The sequence below is a fragment of the Schistocerca americana genome, chromosome 2, assembly GCF_021461395.2.
Source record: "Schistocerca americana isolate TAMUIC-IGC-003095 chromosome 2, iqSchAmer2.1, whole genome shotgun sequence".
Classification (NCBI taxonomy): Eukaryota; Metazoa; Arthropoda; class Insecta; order Orthoptera; family Acrididae; genus Schistocerca; species Schistocerca americana.
This window is the reverse complement of record NC_060120.1, coordinates 691,057,916-691,078,983: the sequence shown is the minus strand read 5'-3', so window position 1 is coordinate 691,078,983 and position 21,068 is coordinate 691,057,916. Positions and strand designations below refer to the sequence as shown.

General features: G+C 43.1%; 1 protein-coding gene across 1 annotated transcript in view; it reads left to right on the top strand.

Annotated features, from left to right (window-relative positions):
- The first annotated feature begins 259 nt into the window (after positions 1-259).
- Positions 260-21,068, top strand: part of LOC124594341 (putative SLC9B1-like protein SLC9B1P1) — a 100,417-nt gene continuing 79,608 nt past the window's right edge. The window contains exons 1-2 of the mRNA XM_047132709.1: positions 260-365; positions 7,559-7,640. Coding sequence (XP_046988665.1) covers positions 260-365; positions 7,559-7,640 — 188 coding nt within the window. The remainder of the gene's footprint in view (positions 366-7,558; positions 7,641-21,068) is intronic.

The following is a 21,068-nucleotide window of genomic DNA, read 5'->3' as shown; positions in this document are numbered from 1 at the left end:
TCTAGAGGTATGACTTGTAACTATGTTAAAATCACAAGTAACACTAATGTGTTCAATATAGGTATAATACTTCCATTTTAGATACTTGAAAATGGCCTCAGGCCGAAATTGTACAATCTTACATTAAATAAAGAGAACGGTGGCTAAGGGCATCACGAAATCATTCAAAAATACTTCACATACATGACACTGGACATTCTGTTCGCAGGTGACTTTATTGCTGCAGATCTAGAGCTAGTGGTAAGACTGGAAAGTCAACATGTTCGGGGAGAGAAAGGAATTTGATGTGACAGCAGCTGCCAACAATGAGCCAGAGTTCAAGATGACGATGGCACCACCCCCCGACGTCGGCGAGGACAGTAGACGTAAGTAAGAACCACATTCCTTCTCTTGCCCACTCTGTAAACTGTTTGAGTTTTTGTAACACCCACCCACAACTCCTACTACCAGACTTTAGCAAGGGGGGTTGTGTGTAAGAGTAAGAAAGACAATAAGGACTGCCTCGACGTAGCTGTAGTTCATCGGTAACTGCATTTACTCGACACAACTGACGCCGGAATGCAGTTGCAGGCTGACTTGGTTTTATTCCTTGACTCACTCATCTGTTTCAGACTTTTATAATTGTATTCTATGTGCTTACTGAAGAAGTAATGAGCTGCTCCTTTAATTCGTCTGCTAGAATGGCTACCGCCATTTAGTGTCTTGAATGACCACAAAAGTCGATATATCGCTTCTGTGGTATTCAATACAATGTTTACACGTCATAACGACGTCACATTCGGCTGACTCGGAGGGAACACTATTACCTTTTCCATGTACCCCAGAGTACCATCTCACCATGGAGGTAAAACAAGAAGGGAGATGGCACTCTAGACTTACACTGTACGTTGTTTTGAAGCGATAGGGGAAGCGGCCTGCCGCCATCTTAAATAGACTATTGTCTACGATTGCTTCTTGTTCATTATTTCTGTCGCGCGCACGCAACAGCTGTTTTAAACACTAAAAACTGCAGTGCTTTCATGAATAACATTGTGTGAGGATGACAATTTTGAACTTTTGTCTCTTCATGGATATATATTTAATAATACGAAACTTTTGGCCTCGTTAATGTAAGTTGGTTTTAAGTGATAATTTTCAATAGTCAATAAGAGAAGGATATGATGTAAAGAGGAAGCTTTCGTAATCCATCTAATTCTACTTGTATTTGTACTGATAGCAAATAAAGCTGGAACTCCGAAACAATTGCTTGTTTCCTCGCTGCTACTGCTTGTTGTCGTTACATTATCAGGTTTCAAATCGTACGTACAGCATTTTTTATGTCCATATGCACAGCATTTTTAATGTTCATGTTTGCAAAAATCTTACCTACGTGTTCCTTGTTAGCCGATTAACGTGTTCAAAATGGTTCAAATGGCTCTGAGCACTATGGGACTCAATTGCTGAGGTCATTAGCCCCCTAGAACTTAGAACTAGTCAAACCTAACTAACCTAAGGACATCACAAACATCCATGCCCGAGGCAGGATTCGAACCTGCGACCGTAGCGGTCTTGCGGTTCCAGACTGCAGCGCCTTTAACCGCACGGCCACTTCGGCCGGCGATTAACGTGTGCAATGAGGAAAGAAGCAAGGCATGCTATCGTATCTTATGGATGTCAACAAAGTGAACGATTCTTGAAATGTCAAAGAAACAGAACTGCAAAGAACTATACCTCCACGCAGAATAGAATTCTGGTTTTATTAGATTGTCACTAAAAAATAAAAATACAAGAAGTCTCACTGTAGTTTACACACCTTTTCACTTTGAAATCTTACCTATGATGCGACATTCAGTGTGTGGCCAATAATAGCGAGTTACAGGGTAAGAAAAGATATAATTTTTTTAAAACATGTTACAGCGTTATGCAATACTATAAAAGTGATTACGGGGATGGTCTCAAACGCTTAGTTCCAGTAAAATGGATATGGTCCAAATGGCTCTGAGCACTATGGGACTTAACATCTGAGGTCATCTGTCCCATAGAACTTAGAACTATTTAAACCTAACTAACCTAAGGACATCACACACATCCATGCCCGAGGCAGGATTCGAACCTGCGACCGTAGCGGTCGCGCGGTTCCAGATTGAAGCGCCTAGAAACGATCGGCCACACTGGTCGGCAGTAAAATGGATATTTTGCTATAACATGGCTCAAATGGCTCTGAGCACTATGGGACTCAACTGCTGAGGTCATTAGTCCCCTAGAACTTAGAACTAGTTAAACCTAACTAACCTAAGGACATCACAAACATCCATGCCCGAGGCAGGATTCGAACCTGCGACTGTAGCGGTCTCGCGGTTCCAGACTGCAGCGCCTTTAACCGCACGGCCACTTCGGCCGGCTGCTATAACATGTACGTAGGTAATTTTTTGGTAGTGATAGCCTATATGTGTAACAGATAGGCCTACCTTTCCAACAATAGCCTATTTCAAATGATAATTAAATCGAAACTCTTAGCTGCCGACAGGTGTTGTTGATATACATCAATGGGGACAGCTGAAAATGTGTTCTTTCGGGAACAGATACCATTTTCAAATAGCCTATTTGCTTCTTTTCGTGGAATATTTCTCGCCAGTAACTCTGTCAGTTTTTGAAGAATAACCAAACATACAAATGAACATATTGCTTGAATGGGTCCACTTACGAACGAAATGTGGTACCTCTAAACTTAAGATTACGATCGGATCGATCAACACACCTGTAAACGACGCAAGTAGGTGTAAACGCGGTGAACCTAATGTTTTGAGCTACTTAAGGTGGCGGACTGCGGCTCTATGTTTGTGACATAATGACAATTCCCTTCGTCTTTTACTGTCGTGCATCTCACTCTGCTAGTTGTACCTCTGACTCCCAAAGATGTTACAACAGTAATTCGATCTCTGACCCGTCTCTGGAGCATTGGTAATTAACTACATCAGCAAGACAGACAAACTGAGAGAGGGAGGGGTGATTGTACACTGCGAAGGATGCCTGCAAAAGGATCCTTTTAATAAGCTGCTTTTGATTAAAGTATTGCCACGTTATAGTCTATCGTTCGTACTACTGAACAATCCGAAGCATAACTTAGAACCAAATATCGTTGAAGCTTATTGTTTTCCTACAATTCCTTACGGCTACTTTTTCAGTAAACAAGATATTAAATGCACTTCTTTTCCTCTTGTATCAGCTTATGATCAGTAATTTCGTCGTTTCCACATCACCTCTGCTGTCCCAGATTGATGAATCTGACTATCTTTGACAGTAGTGGAGTTTACTGTCACTCTCAGAGGTGTACACACTCCGCTGTTAACCTACCCGTGCTCGCCTGTTTGCAAGACAGCCAAGATGCTGCGTGCTGTCAGTGGAACGGGCAGGCTGCTTTACTCCCATCCTAGCCAAGCTATGCCCAACCCAAGCAGGCTACGAGAATGTTGCTTGTATGCCCGTCTTCCCGCTATGCTAGGCTACGTAGCAGTTTATTCTGTACTCTTTCATTGCGGTGTTAACATAGGATACGGAAGTTGATGACAAGTCTTTTTTTACCCGAGTATCACAAGACGAGGCTTAATAAATACGTAATTATTTTGTGTCATTGTAGGGCAGAAAATGGTGGATATTATTTGTCATTTTTATCTTTTCGACGTATTTCGTGCTTATTTGTTTATTTCGATACGAACGGTTTTCTCTGCCCCTTCTTTCGACTATCACTGGTTGTTCTCAATTCGAGCCGTCATCAGATCACCTCTAATACATGTTTTTTATAGTAAGCAGAACCGTCTCTGAAAGTCGAGATCCCTTGCACCTAGGAATCTGGGAACGTATATTATACTGCAACGACAGCAAGGTCTTGGAAATCTGTTTTCTGTAACCTTAGCGTGTTCCAGCCAAATATGATCCCAGTTACACCAATTTTAATTACTTCTTTCAGGATGTGTACTACGTGTTTGCTGAATTCATTTCAAGTTGCTAAAATAGTTCATTCTTAATTCCCGAAATTGCATTTAAGCAAACACGAAGTTCGTTTTTCATATTATGTTAACGTAAGAAAAACATGTCTGGAAGAAGAAACTTTTCTCTCGTACTAATTCCTCTTCGCACTACTGTGGTTTTTAATAACCATTTTATTATTTATCTATTGTATTTCAATCAATGCTAGTCCTAAATTGAGAAAGCCTATATACAACTAAATGACTTCAATTCTTTACCACACATTTCCACACACTTGCCATCCACTAAGAGCCTTTGCCCTCTTTCGAAATATTTCACGAGTAACAAAACTGCTGATCAAATTTCCAAACATGTCGTAAGATACTCGAGGATCCGCAATGAGTGGTTAGTAACTTTATACACAATTTACTTCGGGATACAACTGCCATTCATTTGAAGCTGCCTCATAAAGTCACGACAGCTTTTCCTTTGATGGGCTTGGACTCTGTTTTCTGACTGGTACATATTCACTAGTTCTTTATTTCTCCTCAATCTATTTTGTTCATTTTGCTACTCCCGCCGTTATGATAAATGAGCTACAGTGAAACTACCTACGTTATCATATATCTGGTTAGTCACGTTAGATTAGTAGCGCGACTTGTTGTCAGGTGTAGCACGCTCAACGGGTCCTGTGAAGCTTGCCATGCTTGCGGAAACCCCTGCTTTAACTATTGTGCCTCAGTACACAATTAGGCCCCTACCCTCGTGTCTTTTTTGCGGCACGTTGAGTCGCTTTAATGGTTGCGGTGGAGTTAGGAGAAGGCAGGCTGAAGGAGAATTTGTACACCTCTGGTAACACTACATGTGTGTGCTCGTCTTCTGCTTGCCTCGGGCCACAAGTTGTGTGTTCTGACGTGTGTCACAAGCTCGGGCTGTACCACAGTTTATCTCTGAAGTCAGAAGAACTACAATGAAACAATTGATCTCTTTCGGATAGCCCAGATGGGAAACTAGACTTCGAAAAAACAAATTTTTACATTCGAGTCCGCCGGCCGCTGTGGCCGAGCGGTTCTAGGTGCTTCTGTCTGGAACCGCGCAACCGCTACGGTCGCAGGTTCTAAACCTGCCTCGGGCATTGATGTGTGTGATGTCCTTACGTTAGTTAGGTTTAAGTAGGTTTTAAGTTCTAGTGGACTGATGACCTCAGATGTTACGTCCCATAGTGCTCAGAGCCATTTGAACCATTCGAGTCCCAATCAAATAGATAATTTTAGTCTTTCACATATTTACATCACAACATGCAGCGCTGTGGTGTGAGAGATATTCTCGTAAGGCTCTATATCTACTGCAAAGCAACATCTCTATCGTAAGTTGTTCAAGACAGCATCTCTCGTCTATCCAATTCTCGATGCGTAATGGATTAGTTGTAACACTTATACAGTACTGCCTAAATAGGAATGAGGTCAGGTCCATGGGGAGACACACAACTACCCTCAACCCCTTGTAAAGTTCTTCAAGCCATTCTGACGAAATAAGGTGGAGCATTGTCTTGGGAGGTGCAGCTCATCTGCAACGAAATGGAGTTGAACAAATCGATGAACACAATCTGTAGGTAACTTCCACAACGTTCTTCTGTATGGTTTGACTGCTCACCACTTGTTACTCTGAACTGAACTAGCAATTTAACAGCTGCATTGTGGTCGCTCTGCCCGCTTTGACAATGCTTGATAGTCAGCCGCTGAGTGGACTAGTGGGAACACGCAAAAAAGCTCTGTAACTCAGTAATATCGGAAATAGAGTATCTCATATGCCGGACTCCCATCTGGCCACGATCAAATGTGCTGATATCTCGCATTTTGCCAATCCTGTGCCCGATTGTTATTACAGCCTGTACAAAGTCCGATGATCTCCCAGTCCACGTGACATGGTGAGCTATTCCATTGGCTTTGGTGTCTGGAGTCCAACAAGTCAGTCACCCAGTTCAGTTGCTCTGTAGCGTCGCTGAATGACGTTTCCTGACATGGATTCCTATTCAAAATATTATCTACTCATTCCCCCTCTGCAAGCCCTAGAAATTTACAGTGGGAATTTCCGATCTGTCACACCTTAGGAATACAGTCAGTGCTGACAATTCGAGTATCAGCGATGAAAAAATCGAGTGTTGATGCATGTGTATTAGAACGAAGCACTGGGCGCATGTTACTCTGTCGTAAAATGTTCTTCAAGCTATTCAGGGTGTTCGTAAATTCCCATTACAAGCTCCCGGGACTTGTAGGGGGACTGAGTACTTAATATTTTGAACAGAAACCCATGTCCGAAACGTCATCCAACGACGCTGCAGAGCGCCAAAGTTACAGACACCGAAGCCTGTTAATTTGCGTATACACAAGGTGATCCTTAATGATGTTACAGACTTTGAAGGATGATGGAGAAGGATAATAGTATCAACTTGAGGTAAGGGTCGTTGTACCGGAAACAAACGAATCGAAAGTTGTGAGCGAAAACCGTTCTGATATCCTTGACAGTGAAATATTTGTAACTGTACTGTTGTGATAGAAGTGAAGGGAATTTAACTTTCAGAGGTGATAGTATGGACCAAAACAAGAAAGGATGTCTAGTAGACATGGGCTCTAAAATGCATACCTGAGGGGCTATGAGCTGTTCTTCATCTTCACAAGTGTGAAACATATCTCCTCTATTGAACAAGTGCTCATAGATCCTAAGGTATGCATTTTAGAGCCCATGTTTACTGGACTATTTTTCTTATTTTGGTCCATACTATCACCTGTGGAAGTTGCCTACCCTAAAGTCTTAGCAACAACGATACGGTTGCATGTATTCCACTGTCAGAGGTATTAGCACGGTTTTCGCTTACAGCTCCGGTAGAGGGACCCTTAACTCAAATTGGTAATGTTATTCTTCTCCATCATTCTTGAAAGTTTGTAATATCATCACGAAATCACGCATACATATATTTATGGCGCCGGTGCCCATAGCTTTGACGCTCTGTAGTGTCGTTGAATGACATTTCCGGACATGGACTCCTTTTCAAAATATTACCTACTCATTCCCCTCTGCAAGTCCTAGAAATGTACAACGAGAATTTCCGAACACTCTGTATACGTAAACCAGGACATAGTCAAGACAGGTAACTATGACACAGAGATTATTATTAACTGATAAATATAGAATTAAAAAAGTTGCAGTTGCAACTATTTTTTTAGAACTGAAATAGGGATCGCTAGTTCTGGATAGGCAGAGATCGCTCGACTTTGGCTCTCTAATGTCTTGCATCCAGCCACTCCCAACACTGGCGATCCAGCATCATTGTGTACCGTAGCCTTTACGAAATAACTGTAAAGTTGCGCCGTGCCCAACCAGTAAGCACATGTGAAGTGCTACGAGGCAAAAGCGCCATCTCTCCCCTTCGACGGTCGTAGTGGTGGGAATCGGTGGGCCGAGTTTGTGTCCTCCACTCCCCGCCCCATGCTGATAATTCGCTCAGGACGTTGTGAACAGACCATATGTTTGTGAATGAAATAACTGTTTAATAACGACGAGATTGTTTCCTTGCCTTTGTGATTTTATTATATGATCACTCTTTCTCTTTCAGCTAAATCAGAAGTGGCGACGTCCGTGTCGGTGTCGACCATTGATCTCGTCGAAGAGAGCTCAGACACTTCCAGAGTAAAAATGTAAGTTGAGACAAAATCAGCTCTAAAGGTCTTGTACGAAATATATTATCAGAAACTTGCTCACTTCATACAAGATGCCAGGAGATACTAACTTGTCGACAGTTCTTCGATTTCAGCCTCCTCTGCAAATCCTGTCTCATACGCACACTATCAATTCGTGACGTTTAGTTCTGTGGTCCTTTTGAGCTAATGGTGATGAATAATCTACAAGAGGTCACTGGGTTTCATTCTCTCCTAACCTTCCATATCCAGAGCCATTTATAACAATACAAACATAACACACCAATGGCCAAGAATTCGCCAAAACCATCCTAACTACCCAGATGCACGCTCGGTACTCTACGTTCAAGGAAAAAGAGGAGCCGTATTTCAGTATTACACTATGCCCCGAAAACAGCGATGCAAATGGGTCACAACGTTTGTGTCGAACTAGTAACTACAGCTTGTTGGTTTCAAAAGAGTGGATAGCATCTAAAGGGCTTCTTCATTGCAGTATTTATCTCTAATTTTTGTGGAGTGTTTGAAACTTGATAACGAGTCAAACGTGTGACGGAACTGAAACAAGTATGGTTAAGTGTACCGACCATTGTCAGCTCTTGTACTGCTACGGCGCCTGCAGACTGGTCCCCTTTCATCATCAGTAAAAAGTTACTGTTTGTTTACGCGGTCATTTACAACGGGACCGCTCCTACTCGTCATCACTGATTTCCTCCAGATTTATATTATATGAATTTAGTCAGATATGAAACTGACGGAAGTGGCAGCACCGGATGGCAAGGGGCTTATAAAATACAGCATTTTTGACGCGGGTCAGACGAGGCATGAGCCACATATATTAACGTAATTTTCAGACAGCGACTGGCGCAACAGAAAGAGTGGAGGAAGGTAACCTAAAGGTTGTAGAGTCGAGTCCCTATGCGGAAACGTCTTTTATATTCAATTTTTACAATACTTGCACAAGAAATAAACAGAAATAATGCGCACACAGTTTATTAATATTTTCATAAATAGGTATGAAAAGGAAAGGGAAACATTACGAACAGCGTTATACAGAAATTTTTTGAGTTTTCTGACGAATCTCTACGTGCAGAATAAGAAATTTATTCTGTTAAATGACTTGTGGTGAGGACAAACAAATCCACACTAACATGACGATATTTTTCAAGATGAAGAAGGATTGCTATCGTGCAGTATTAAAATGATACCACCTCAAACGCACTCCGTTAGTGCAACCGTACGATGTACGTTTTTATAGTCAGCTACAGAATTTGATCGAAAAGCTTCAAAACTACTCTAGTCCGATAGGGAAAGAAAGAGAATCACATTCCGAGGAGACTGCATAAAAATACATTTCACTGAACATCGCCAGCCATCATTGCCAATATCTGTAGAAATAATGCATTATGCGTGGATTGCTAACAAACTGGGCGACGAGGGAGGAACTTTTATGAATTAAAAAAAAGTTTTTATATAAAGTTTAAAACGACCAAGCAATTGCAGAACTGGGGCCTTTATAATGTACATTAGATTACGAGAGACTTGTTGCTTCTCTCTCTCTCTCTCTCTCTCTCTCTCTGTCTTTTGATCTAACTTCATACACCAAGTTCTTATGCATACCTTACGACCCTCACTGGAAACTTATTCACATCCCAAATTTTACTTCGGTTTTCCTTTTCGCGCCGTTTTACGAGAATGGTAATAAATACAATGTATTGAGCGTTATTTCAGTTTTTTGCTGTATAACGTAAAAACTGAAAATTAAAGTTTCCGCACAGTGATTCGACCCAACAGCTCTAGGATTACCGTTCTATGTTCTTTCAGCTGCGTCAATAGATGCCTGGAAACTACGCTATATTTTCTAAACGCTTCGCCATCTGGAACTCCCACTTCTATGATTTTATTTCTTTTCCAAGTGCTGCGTACGCCATAAATTTGGACGAAATCGATGATGACGAATAGGCGCGGTCCGCTTGTTAGGTCTGTGCATCGTTATTTCATAATTTTTGATAATATAGCGTTACTATTTTAGCACGTTTTTTCTTCTTCTGTGTAGTTAATGGAAGGTTGATTGGTTGGTTGATTTGTGGGAGGGGACCAAACAGCGAGGTCATCGGCCCCGTCGGGTTAGGTAAGTATAGGGAAAGAAGTCGGTCGTGTCCTTTCAAAGGAACCATCCCGGCATTAGCCTGAAGCGAGTTCGGGAAAACACGGAAAATCTAAATCAGGATGGCCGGACGCGGGTTTGGACTGTCGTCCCCCCGAAAGCGAATCCAGTGTGCTAACCACTGCACCACCTCGCTCGGTTTAGTTTATAAGTTGCAGTTTGCATAATTTATCGTCTAATGTTCGGTATGGCTAGACAAACTATGTCAGAGACGCTTAGTTGAGAGTGCCTCAGCATTGTGTTTTTGCTGTGGAGCAACACAGTTTGAAGTCAATCCGAAGGGAGATGAACTATTGCGGACGATCAAGAAGTTCCCGTCTGAGTGCGTTTCTGTAGCGTATGTACAGCCCAGCGTGACATCTGCAAGTAGGCAAGGGGTTAGCGTGATCTTCGAACGGCAACTTTTAAATCGCCCCTTATACATCGTAGTAAATCTTAGATAATTAAGACGCTGGATTTGTATTGTAACATTTCATTTCCCCGTCGCCCATGTGTGCTAGAATCTTCGCAACTGCAGTCGCCTAAGTTAGTTTCCAGCTACAGGGAGAAGGAGGTTTCTGTTCAGCCTGAGGGCGATGGGCCGATCTTTTCCTAATACTCCCAAATGGGTTGCGGTCGGAGCCGACTAGGCTTATTTTAAGGACTGTTTTCCTTAATCCTCCTAAATACGTTGCGGTCGGAGCCGACACCCATTACGGAAAAGAAAGAATAGGCAGTCTCGGTTGCAAAATGGATATGGTTTTTCATTTATTTAATTTGTGACGTATCACAGGAGCATCATTAGACATCGAGTAAAAACACTCGAGGATCACTGGCAAGTGTACAGGAAGTCCTGCTTTCACCAATAATGACACGTCATCCAATAAAATATACAGGACACATCGACCTGTGTTTAGGCGTATTCTTGCCAGTGGTCCTCGAGTGTTTTTACCCCATGGATGTGCCCTGTATATTTTCCTGGATGACGTGCCATTTTTGGTGATTGTGGGACTCGAGTGTTTTTACTCGATGTCTGACGATACTCTTGTGAGTGTGAAACGCGTCACAAATTATACAAATGAAAAAGCATTTCCATTTTACAACCGAGACTGCGTGTTCTTTCTTGAACATCTCAAGATGTTACTGTACCATTAGCCGAAAGATGCAGCGGTGTGATTTTCATTACAGAAAAGGTTTCTGAAAACACTGTCAGGAAGCTGCCCCTCTCAGAAGGTCTGTTGATGGCAGCAGGAAATGGTCAATGGAAATGCCTACATTCTGTTCCTGATTCAGACTGGCTGGAAAGATTTAATGGAAAATAATTTCGTGGAGCGGTTTGGAGTCTACGTGACCAAGGAGTTGGTCGACAGCCTTCATGGGGTGTAGAAATCACGTGCCCGCTGAGACGGAGGGGGTGCTTTCGTAGGGTGTCTCAGAAGAAGGGAGGGGGTGATCCTTTAGTGAACAACCAGCTAATTTCTTAAAGTAAGAAAAATTGAGAGGTACCAAAAGTGCATTTCCATAAGCGGCCATGGATTTCGCATTGAGCCATTCCAGTTTTCTAGGCGAGTGTTGCCATTTAGCGAGTGTGCACATGCTCAATAGTCAGAAACCTCAAACTACGTTATGGAGCCAAGTAGCTAGTTGGAAAATGGTGTTTAGTGAACGAAAGGGATTTGGTGAGGTTTTCATTTAAGGCAGGAAACTATATTTGTCTCTGTTGAAATTTGAGCGTAGTGTTTTTGGGTGACTCTTTCCGTATTGACTTTAAATATACCTGTTCTGTTGTTGTGAAGATTATCAGCGAAAGTTGTTAATGTACACTTAGACGAAGCGTATGAACTGTTAGTGGTGTGCATTTTACATTTCACTCGTTAGATCTCGGAATTTTTCTGATAGTATTTGTATTGCTACAGGAAATTAATTATAGGCTTTGGAGCAGTGAGAAATTTAACCTAGCTCATGGCTCAAAGTGCGCCATGGTTTTAGTATCCTGTTGTGTGTGATGTATACTACGAAAAGAGACGTGCCCAGGTAGCTAAGAGCAGTAGAACTTTATTGCTGACATAGGGAGTACACAATAACGTTTGGCTGTCGGTAGCAACTGAAACAGTTTCAGAATGAATGCAACTGAAAGTTTATCCTGACCTGATGAGAAACTAGACTAACACGATAACTGTTCTTGAAGATACAACTCGCGTACAGTCTGTAACAGTAAGAAAACTCTGCCGTAGGCAAAGTCAATATATCCGGCACTGTGTCTTAAGTTCTGTATGGTGTGTACTGCGCTATGGCAAATACTCTCGCCGAACTTCCGACGGCGAATGCTAAAGTCGAGACGTTTAAGCTAACACGGGAATATGCACTGACTGTTGAGTTTCTGGGCAACGTACCGTGAGGCCATCCGATGGAGGAAGACCAGGGAGTTGTGCGAGTATCACGTGGCTAGTGGGGTGAGCCAGTGCTTAAAACATTAGCGCTGTATACGCCACATGTGGCACCCCAGCAAGCGGGATGAGATGCGGTTCTGTTGCAGGCGCCTTGCCAGGGCGGCAATCCACAGCTCCCTACTGTGTTGCTTGTGGCTGGATCGTAGGGCGCCAGCCAAGGATGCTACATTGGCGACCATTATTTAGACTGATTTTATACTATGCAACACCTGCAGAGAAATCAACTGGATCCAACAATAACTATTTCCTATTAAATCTGAGGAGCAATACGTCATGTAATCTGTCCTGCGTATCACACATCAGCAAGAGTGTGTGGATACAGGCTGTGGCCATGAGAACAACTTCTTGCAGTGCCATGGAAACTCTTTGGCATGGACTAAAGCAACGTCTCAGTATTTGGAATTAGTGGTTTGAAAATCACAATCTGACCCTCGTAATTTAGGATTTTGTGAACAACCAATTAGACTGATGTGTAAAACTGTCAAATAAAGCTCCTGCATTTTTTATGGCCGCGCGGAGAGGCCGCGCTCTTTAGGGCGCCATGTCACGGATTGCGCGGCCTCTCCCGCCAGAGATTCGAGTCCTCCCTCGGCATGGGTGTTGTGTTGTTCTTACCATAAGTTGGTTTAAGTAGTGTGTAAGTCTAGGGACCGATGACCTCAGCAGTTTGGTCCCTTAGGAATTCACACCTACCCGCACACACACACACACACACACACCCATCCACCCACCCACCCACACACACACACACACACACACACACACACATACACACACACACACACATTTTTGATGAGGTATCACTAATCCAACGTGGAATCCAGCTGCACCTCGCTCACCTTCCTGTCTCACAAGCTTGTGCGCCAAGTGCCGTGCTCCATAGATTGATCAGAGTAGTAATGGATGATTTTGGAAACCAGAGAAAGAGAAAATCAGATATTGAGTGGTGATAGCATGGAAAAGTCAAGGGGCTGGGGGTGTAAGCAGGGCACCGCCAAGTAACATACACTTGCTACCAACGTATCAACATTGGCAAAGTCACATTTTCTCACTCCTGTAATGAAGTGGGCCAGACTAGCAAAAGAGAGGTGGTGGGAGAACACAAAGAGCTTTGTACTCCTGCCATACCCTGCCAGTGGTGCGAAACTTTTTAAAATGGTGATCATAATAAAATGTGGAGATTGATAGAATACCATCATCTTTACATCTCCAATGCAAATTTTTGATTTTTCGAAGTACCGTACAGATACAGTTTAGATTTTGTGACCATATTCCATTATATCAGCGGTAGTAGTAAAAGTGCGGATCAAACTTCTTCAACTACAAGAAAACGGAAATGCATTTGGGTAGACAACACTACACATGACTTCTTATACATGAACGTATTTATAAACAGACAGAAACGTATTCACAGATATACATGCAGTTCACCATTGCTTTCAGCACTCTTCTGACGTGCATGCGCCAACTACAGGTAACTAACAACAACTTGCTACTCGCTATCACTTCCTTCAAAGACCTAAGTGAAGCCCCAGACAACCTAGCTAGATGTCAACGTAACTTTGTACACGCACATAACATTGGGGGGGGGGGGGGGTGTATAAATGATCAGAGTTACAATTCTCTGTGGCAGATAGAAAGATAGAATGCCCATGTTGTGTACATAGTTCCGCGTGGTCAGCGCGTAAACTACCTTCCCACTAGAGCGCGCCCCGCTAAGCACAACAGCGCAGGCGCAGCGCTCGTCCGTCTCCGCACTACGAGATGGCGCTGTCTTAGAGACGGACCAAATTCTGCTTCCGCCGATCCGCGTATTAATATGTAACGCAGCCAATGAGATTGCTGCTAGCGTAGAACCTTTTCGCCTCGCGGATCACAATCGCGCAGTGAAACATGAACGCAAGAGGTATTATAACGAGTGTACAGACCTCCGATTAGTCAGTCTGCATTAGTCTGCATTTGTCTGCACCAGTCTGTACCAGTCTGCATTAGTCTGTAGCCAAGTTTCAGTCTGTGCCTAATAAGATTACCATATTCCTGTACATAGCCATGAAGATAAATGACTAGACACTTTGTCAAGTATCAGAGATATGTGAGAATAAGATTAACGTACCAAGACCAAAGGAACTTCAGATTGTCAATTGTAAACAGCATCCAGAATCAAGTTACGTAATATCTATGCTTTTATTTATTTTAATAAATGTGTGTGAAAATTAATCAAGTTCTGTTTAAAGTTGATCATTGTCAATCTGCTACTCTAAGCGTGCAAGTGGCATTTCTATCGTCTGACCTAACGGCAGAAGATAAACATGCCACAATAAGACCACGAGACATATTGCTGACAGTCGCCTACTTCATTAGAGCGACAAGTCAAATAATCTGATGGTGTGTGTACCGAAGGTCTTACAGTATGCACACCACAGGCCACCAGATTGTGTTAGTGTTACTCACGCTTAGTGTTGTTACCAGACCTAGTAGGGAAATAAGGGGCATTCACAGCACCAAATGTTGAATAATCACTGTGAAGGACACAGAGATGCCGTGTATATGTGTGAGAGAGCGTTATCAGCAGCTGCCAGAGTTTAAGCGAGGTATCATTGTGGGTCTCCATTTGACCGTCTGGTCGAATCGAACAGTATCTAGATTTGTCGTGCATTCAAATGTGACAATGGTCTAAGGTTGCTCTGCATCGTAACCTGAGGGGAGGCATATTCGTCGTCAAGGTTCTGGTTGACCATCAAAAGGGAAGACAGGCGTATCGTGCACCATCGTAACCATTCACATCCCCGCCTGCTATCCGAGGACAAGTAATGGACTGAACGAAATTTTCACTCTGCAGCGGAGTGTGCGCTGTTATGAAACTTCCTGCCAGATTAAAACTGTTTGCCGGACCGAGACTCGAACTCACAGTTTTAATCTGCCAGGAAGTTTCATAACAGCGCACACTCCGCTGCAGAGTGAAAATTTCATTCTGGAAACATCCCCCAGGCTGTGGCTAAACCATGTCTCCGCCATATCCTTTCTTCCAGGAGTACTAGTTCTGCAAGGTTCGCGGAAGAGCTTCTCTGAAGTTTGGAAGGTGGGAGACAAGGTATTGGTGGAATTAGAGCTATGATGACGGGTCGTGAGTCTTGCTTGGGTAGCACAGCTGGTAGAGCACTTGCCCGCGAAAGGAAAAGGTCCCTAGTTCGAGTCTCGGTCCGGCACACAGTTTTAATCTGCCAGGAAGTTTCAAGTAATTGACTCCCTGCAACATTACGTTTCATGCCACACTATTGGTTGCAGACTAGCAGCAGCCGGACTGCAGAATTATAGTCTCCTGCGCAGGCTATGTTTGGACTGGTATCGTGACTGGCACGGGTAGCCTGCTGATGAAAGGCATCATAGTGTTTTCAGCAATGCACCACGGTTCTCCACTATCCTGGATGACCATTGTCGACAGGAACAGTGGAGACCTGGGCAGTGGATACGTTCTTCCAGTATTTTGTAGAGGCATAGCAGTGTTACTCCTAGCGTCATTGTATGGGGAGATACCGGATATGACATCAGATCGCGGCTGGTAGTGACTGAGGGAACTCTGACGGCAAATCATTACGTCATGGACGTAGAGCGTCCTCATGTGTTATCTCTGATGCGTCGACGCATTGCACAGTTTCTTATGAAGTGTCTGCAGGATGCTGAGGTGCACAGTTTTGTCCTCAATAGAGCATTTGTGGAACCATGTCGGACGTCAGCTCTGGACTATTGCCAGTATGCAGCATAACAAGTATGTGTTACAACAGTTGTGGAACAGCTGGCTTTTGGAGAGAATACACGGCTTTATTACATTCCTCCAAAAGAAATTAGTGCGGAGGAGATGCAACGTCATGCTGACAAGAAGGGTCATTCTGCCAAGCATATTTGACTCGATTTTTTAATGACTGCAGTAACATCACATACCCTTCAAGCCCGTGAAGATTCATTTCGTTTCCTCTTCCCCTTCAAGTTACTTCGCTTTTTTAATCAGGTAGTGTATATCAAAATCGTAGTCCACACATTCTGTTAGTTTCACTTTTTATATACGGGGGAACATAAAGAAAGAAAGAAAGAATAGAATGGACTCATCAGCTGGGAGGCGCCGAGGTTTTTTCCAGCTGTCTAATCAGTAAGGGGTTTCTTCCCCCGTGCAGAATGGTCTCTTTCCGAGCGGTGTAAGGGAATTGTATCTTAAGTGTATCTGTTCAGCGTAGCTGACTGTAACGGGTGTGCGTCTAGTGTGTTTGTGTTGTAAGATTAACAGAGAAACGGAGGAGGGATAGCCGGTGCCGACACACAGCCTGCTGCGTCAAGCTTAACGTCCCTATCGGATGGACGTATCGGCAGCAACAGTGTCACATCCTCTGACTCCGTGAGACACAGCAGAGAGGTGTGGAATTTTTTCCAGGACATTGGCACAAATTCTGATGATAAGACACTTTACGCCACCACCAGATACTGGTGATGAAAATGTCTTCACCTCCAGCATTCGAACCGGCTACCTTCGATTCAAGCACCAACGCATAGGCGTGCGTTAGCGATCTTGGCTGTGGAGGCGGGTGTAAAAAAGGTATACGAGTATTTAATGTAGTCTGTTCCTACGTATTGGCATGCAAGGTAACAAAAACGTTGATTCACGTTCTTTCAGCATTCGTGACATCTGAAAATGCATGTAAAGTCTGAAACAAGTCCTTTACTTTGAAGGGAAGGAGTGTAACCTCCCCACAAAAAATAATAAAAATGAATATTATTGGGTTAATGATTCTAATTTAAGTGTAACCTCACAGAACAAAATTGGTTCCCATTTATAATCTCCGTACAGAAATGCATTCACATTTAATGTACCCACAAAATTCTTTTTTCATTTAATGTAAGCTCGAAACAGAAAAATTCCTAAACCTCGTAATAAAAAATAAATTCAGTAACCTGGTAAATTTTGGACGACAGCAGTGTTGCGTCATGGCCCTGTAAGATCATTCTGAATAAAAAAAGCAAAAAATTCTTGCCTCAATAAAAACGGCGAATATATCTGCTCTCACCTAAAATTTTTCCGGCACAGCTCTGTGCAATGCTGGCCGATAGATTTGTCATTTATGAAAGAAACAGGTGATTTTTCTTTTGCAACAATAGGAATGATCATGGATTGAAGAAATTAGTAAATTCTTTAAATTGAAATGAATGCTTGTTAGAAATTACTTTATATGACAAAGATTATTATCACCACATTTTTAAAACATTTACGTGGGAGTTTAGATACATTACTAGATATGCGCGAGGCTGCTTTTTACCTTATACAATAATACTCAGGCTCCGGCATCGCTGCACCGCGACCGGCCAGCCAACACGATACACCAGACCAGACCAGAGCAGACTCTAGACCAGACAAGCGCAGACAAGCCACTACTTACTGCTACAGCTACACAGTACCTACTGCAGTCAACACTGCTCTCTGGTCAGCGATTCTCTTATACCTTGCATATCGCAGGCAGCGCATGAGCAATACATCGAAATTACATCTGCTCGGACCTCTTACAGGAGGTTGCAGTTGAGGTGCAAAAATGGAATTCTTCAATAAATAATTGTTCAGGGCGTGACACATGGGAGGCAAATGTTTGAAACGTAACCCAGGAAGTTGCACGTAGGCTAGAGTCGAGGATCTGTAAGCATCGCATCTCTCCTTCGGACCAGCCAAATTTTGTTGTTGCAAGGTCTTCCAGTATCTAGACCGTTACGTGCTACAGCCGTGTCCAGCACAGTGCCCTAATGGCGTACACCGCTGTATGATTCAAATGGCTCTGAGTACTATGGGACTTAACTTCTAAGGTCATTAGTCCCCTAGAACTTAGAACTACTTAAACCCAACTAACATAAGGACATCACACACATCCATGCCCGAGGCAAGATTCGAACCTGCGACCGTAGCGGTCGCGCGGTTCTAGACTGTAGCGCCTAGAACCGCTCGGCCACTTCGGCCGGACACTGCTGTATGACCGAAAAACGTACTGTGAAGACATTGTCACAGAAATAACACGGTCGTTCTTACGATTGGTAAGTAGAGAACGGTGGTGGTAACAGCGTACACACCAATACTCTTACGTGTTGAGCACTGCCAAACAGTACCGTCTATATGCTAATGTACAGTCTTAGTCATAAAAACTGACCGCCGGCCGGCCACCACAGAGACTAAGTCCGAGTCGTTCACTTAAGGTGGCCAATAAAACCGACCGCCCCTGACAACGCTTAAGTCCGACCGTTTTCACGATCTGACAACACTGATAGATGCGGTAGTGTCAGGAGGAAGTGTTATCTACTTGCGAGATGCAGTTGTGTTTGGGGAGCCCGTGGTCTAGTGGTAATCCTCGCGAATTCTAAACTTATAGTCGCGTGTTCGCGTCCAACGGCATTTTTTTTGTACCACATTTCGGCCCTCGTCTAAAATTACGAGTCTGATTGAACATCGAAGATAATTCGCTTCACATTCTACCCACCAGCAATAACGAGTACTTCCAGAAATTATTCCGCAGGACAGCTCGTGGCTGCGTCGCGATCAGAACAGCTTACGCTCGAGCGTTTCCTCGCGTTGCAGCGGCTACCGGCCACCGGCCAGACGTCACCCGCCGCCTGAAATCCCGCGCCGCCCAGGTGAACGCGTCGCGAAGCTGTCAGTGTATATATCAACTGTCATTTTCGAATTTGAAGTTCTAGTTATCATCTTGCAGTTAGGCATTGGATTTTTCATACTTGAAAATCATGAACTACGATTAAACGTCGTAAAATTGTGTCGCAAGTGGAGAAAGGTGTAACATCTGCAACACAATATTTACTTTTGGTATAACAGAGGGGTGAATGCAGAGGGGGCAGCTAAAAAGATTTGAACTGGGTGTGGAGCGAGTGCTTTCGGGAAAAATACGCCAGAAAAAGGTATTCTTGTTTCAACAAAGATCGTTCTGGCGTGAATGATTTTCCACGTTAAGGAAGTCTCGACTACTGATATATGTGATGGATTACCATTTAACCATCATGCGAAATTTGTATTCAACAGGCAAAATTGAGAAGTCTGGTGTAGGAGTACTAATTCTAAACAACAAAAATCAACGGAGTGATTATTATTTAACGTCATCAGGTCGCTCATTGAGCATTCCTATGCAGTACTGTCACTGGTGACGAGTTATGATGCCTTTATCGTTAAATTCATAAAAAGAAATGAAAGTCCCACCAAAAGACGTAAACTCGAGCAAAGAGTAGTGTGAACATAATATTTTACATCTGATAGCTCCAAAAGTGTGTTTTCGCTACGAATTCTGCACCAAGGGGTGTGTGCAATTCAGCTGGAATTTGTTGCCAACAACTGAGACGCCGTGCGGTCGCAGTGTAAGGAAATCGACCGACAAAACTACATCACGTGTGCTGCTGCATGATAAGGCACTCTGTTGATTTGAGAAACAAAACTATCCAGGAGATTGATAGGAAAGTCATCTCTAAGGCACTTGTATTGATAGGGAAGTCCTCTCTCAAGCACTTGTCCCTCTCATCATATAGTTGTAAAATTTTGCATTTCCCGCTCTTGATCGATCAACCGTCAAGGTAATTCATTTCTAGACGAAAATGCTCATCAGCCCACACTGATTTAATGACATCGTTAGAACCGGAAGGTTTCTATGGGCACAGAATTTGTAAACTACTTTAGGATTGTCAGGTTGTTTTAGACATCGTGAATGCAAATCCTGCTGCTGATTAATTTCTCTTTGATGATTACTATTGCATTCAGTAAACTAAAGGAAAACGCAGTTAAAATATTCACTGTACTAATACTCCGAAACATCACGACGGCAGTCTATCTTAATAAAGCATTAAGCGTCTGTAAGACGACTGAGCATATTTTAACACGAATTAGTAGGATATTATCGACTTTTGACTTCGAAAATATCTGTGTTTACCACATGTCCTGTATCATTCCCAAGTATTATGAAAATGTGGCAGTTCATAAATAAAATTACGTATTCACAACAACAAAAATATGTCGGAGGAAAACAAAAGTGGCATTATGAATTTTGTAGTACCGTAAGGTTTTCGCTCTGACACTAAGGGGTACTGAAAATAGCCAGAGGAATTTTGCTCGAGCTTTGTCTTGCGATTCCCTTATTAAGTTTGTATCTGCCTGCTTGTAGCTCTGCTACAAAAGAATTAATAATCTGGCTTTCAGCGAGTCTCGAAAGGCGAACAGAGGCAGTGTGCACCTGACAGGCAAGCACGTTACCTAGGAGCTAGCGAATAGGTGCGGTGTGTTTGACTTATTTATTGGCCCAGTAGCTACTATGGCAGATCAATCGCAACTTAAGAGGCGAGAGTAGTTGTATTTCCCGTGTGGAACGACTTTCGTTGACTCAAAAGGATTAACTGATATCCTTATCTCACATGTCCAGTCCGCAGCTCGTGGTCGTGCGGTAGGGTTCTCGCTTCCCACGCCCGGGTTCCCGGGTTCGATTCCCGGCGGGGTCAGGGATTTTCTCTGCCTCGTGATGACTGGGTGTTGTGTGATGTCCTTAGGTTAGTTAGGTTTAAGTAGTTCTAAGTTCTAGGGGACTGATGACCATAGATGTTAAGTCCCATAGTGCTCAGAGCCATTTGAACCACATCTCCAGAGAAAATCACTCACATTATTCATTTGAAATGACACGATAATATCAAGCGAATTTAGCAGGATAGTTCTGTGTCATCAAGGAAGTAACTCTTCGGTCACAGAGTTGCCAAACATATTCTGCACTGTTGCAAAGTTTCAGTGATACCGTCAGGAAGGATACCAGCTGATGTGTTCTGTGA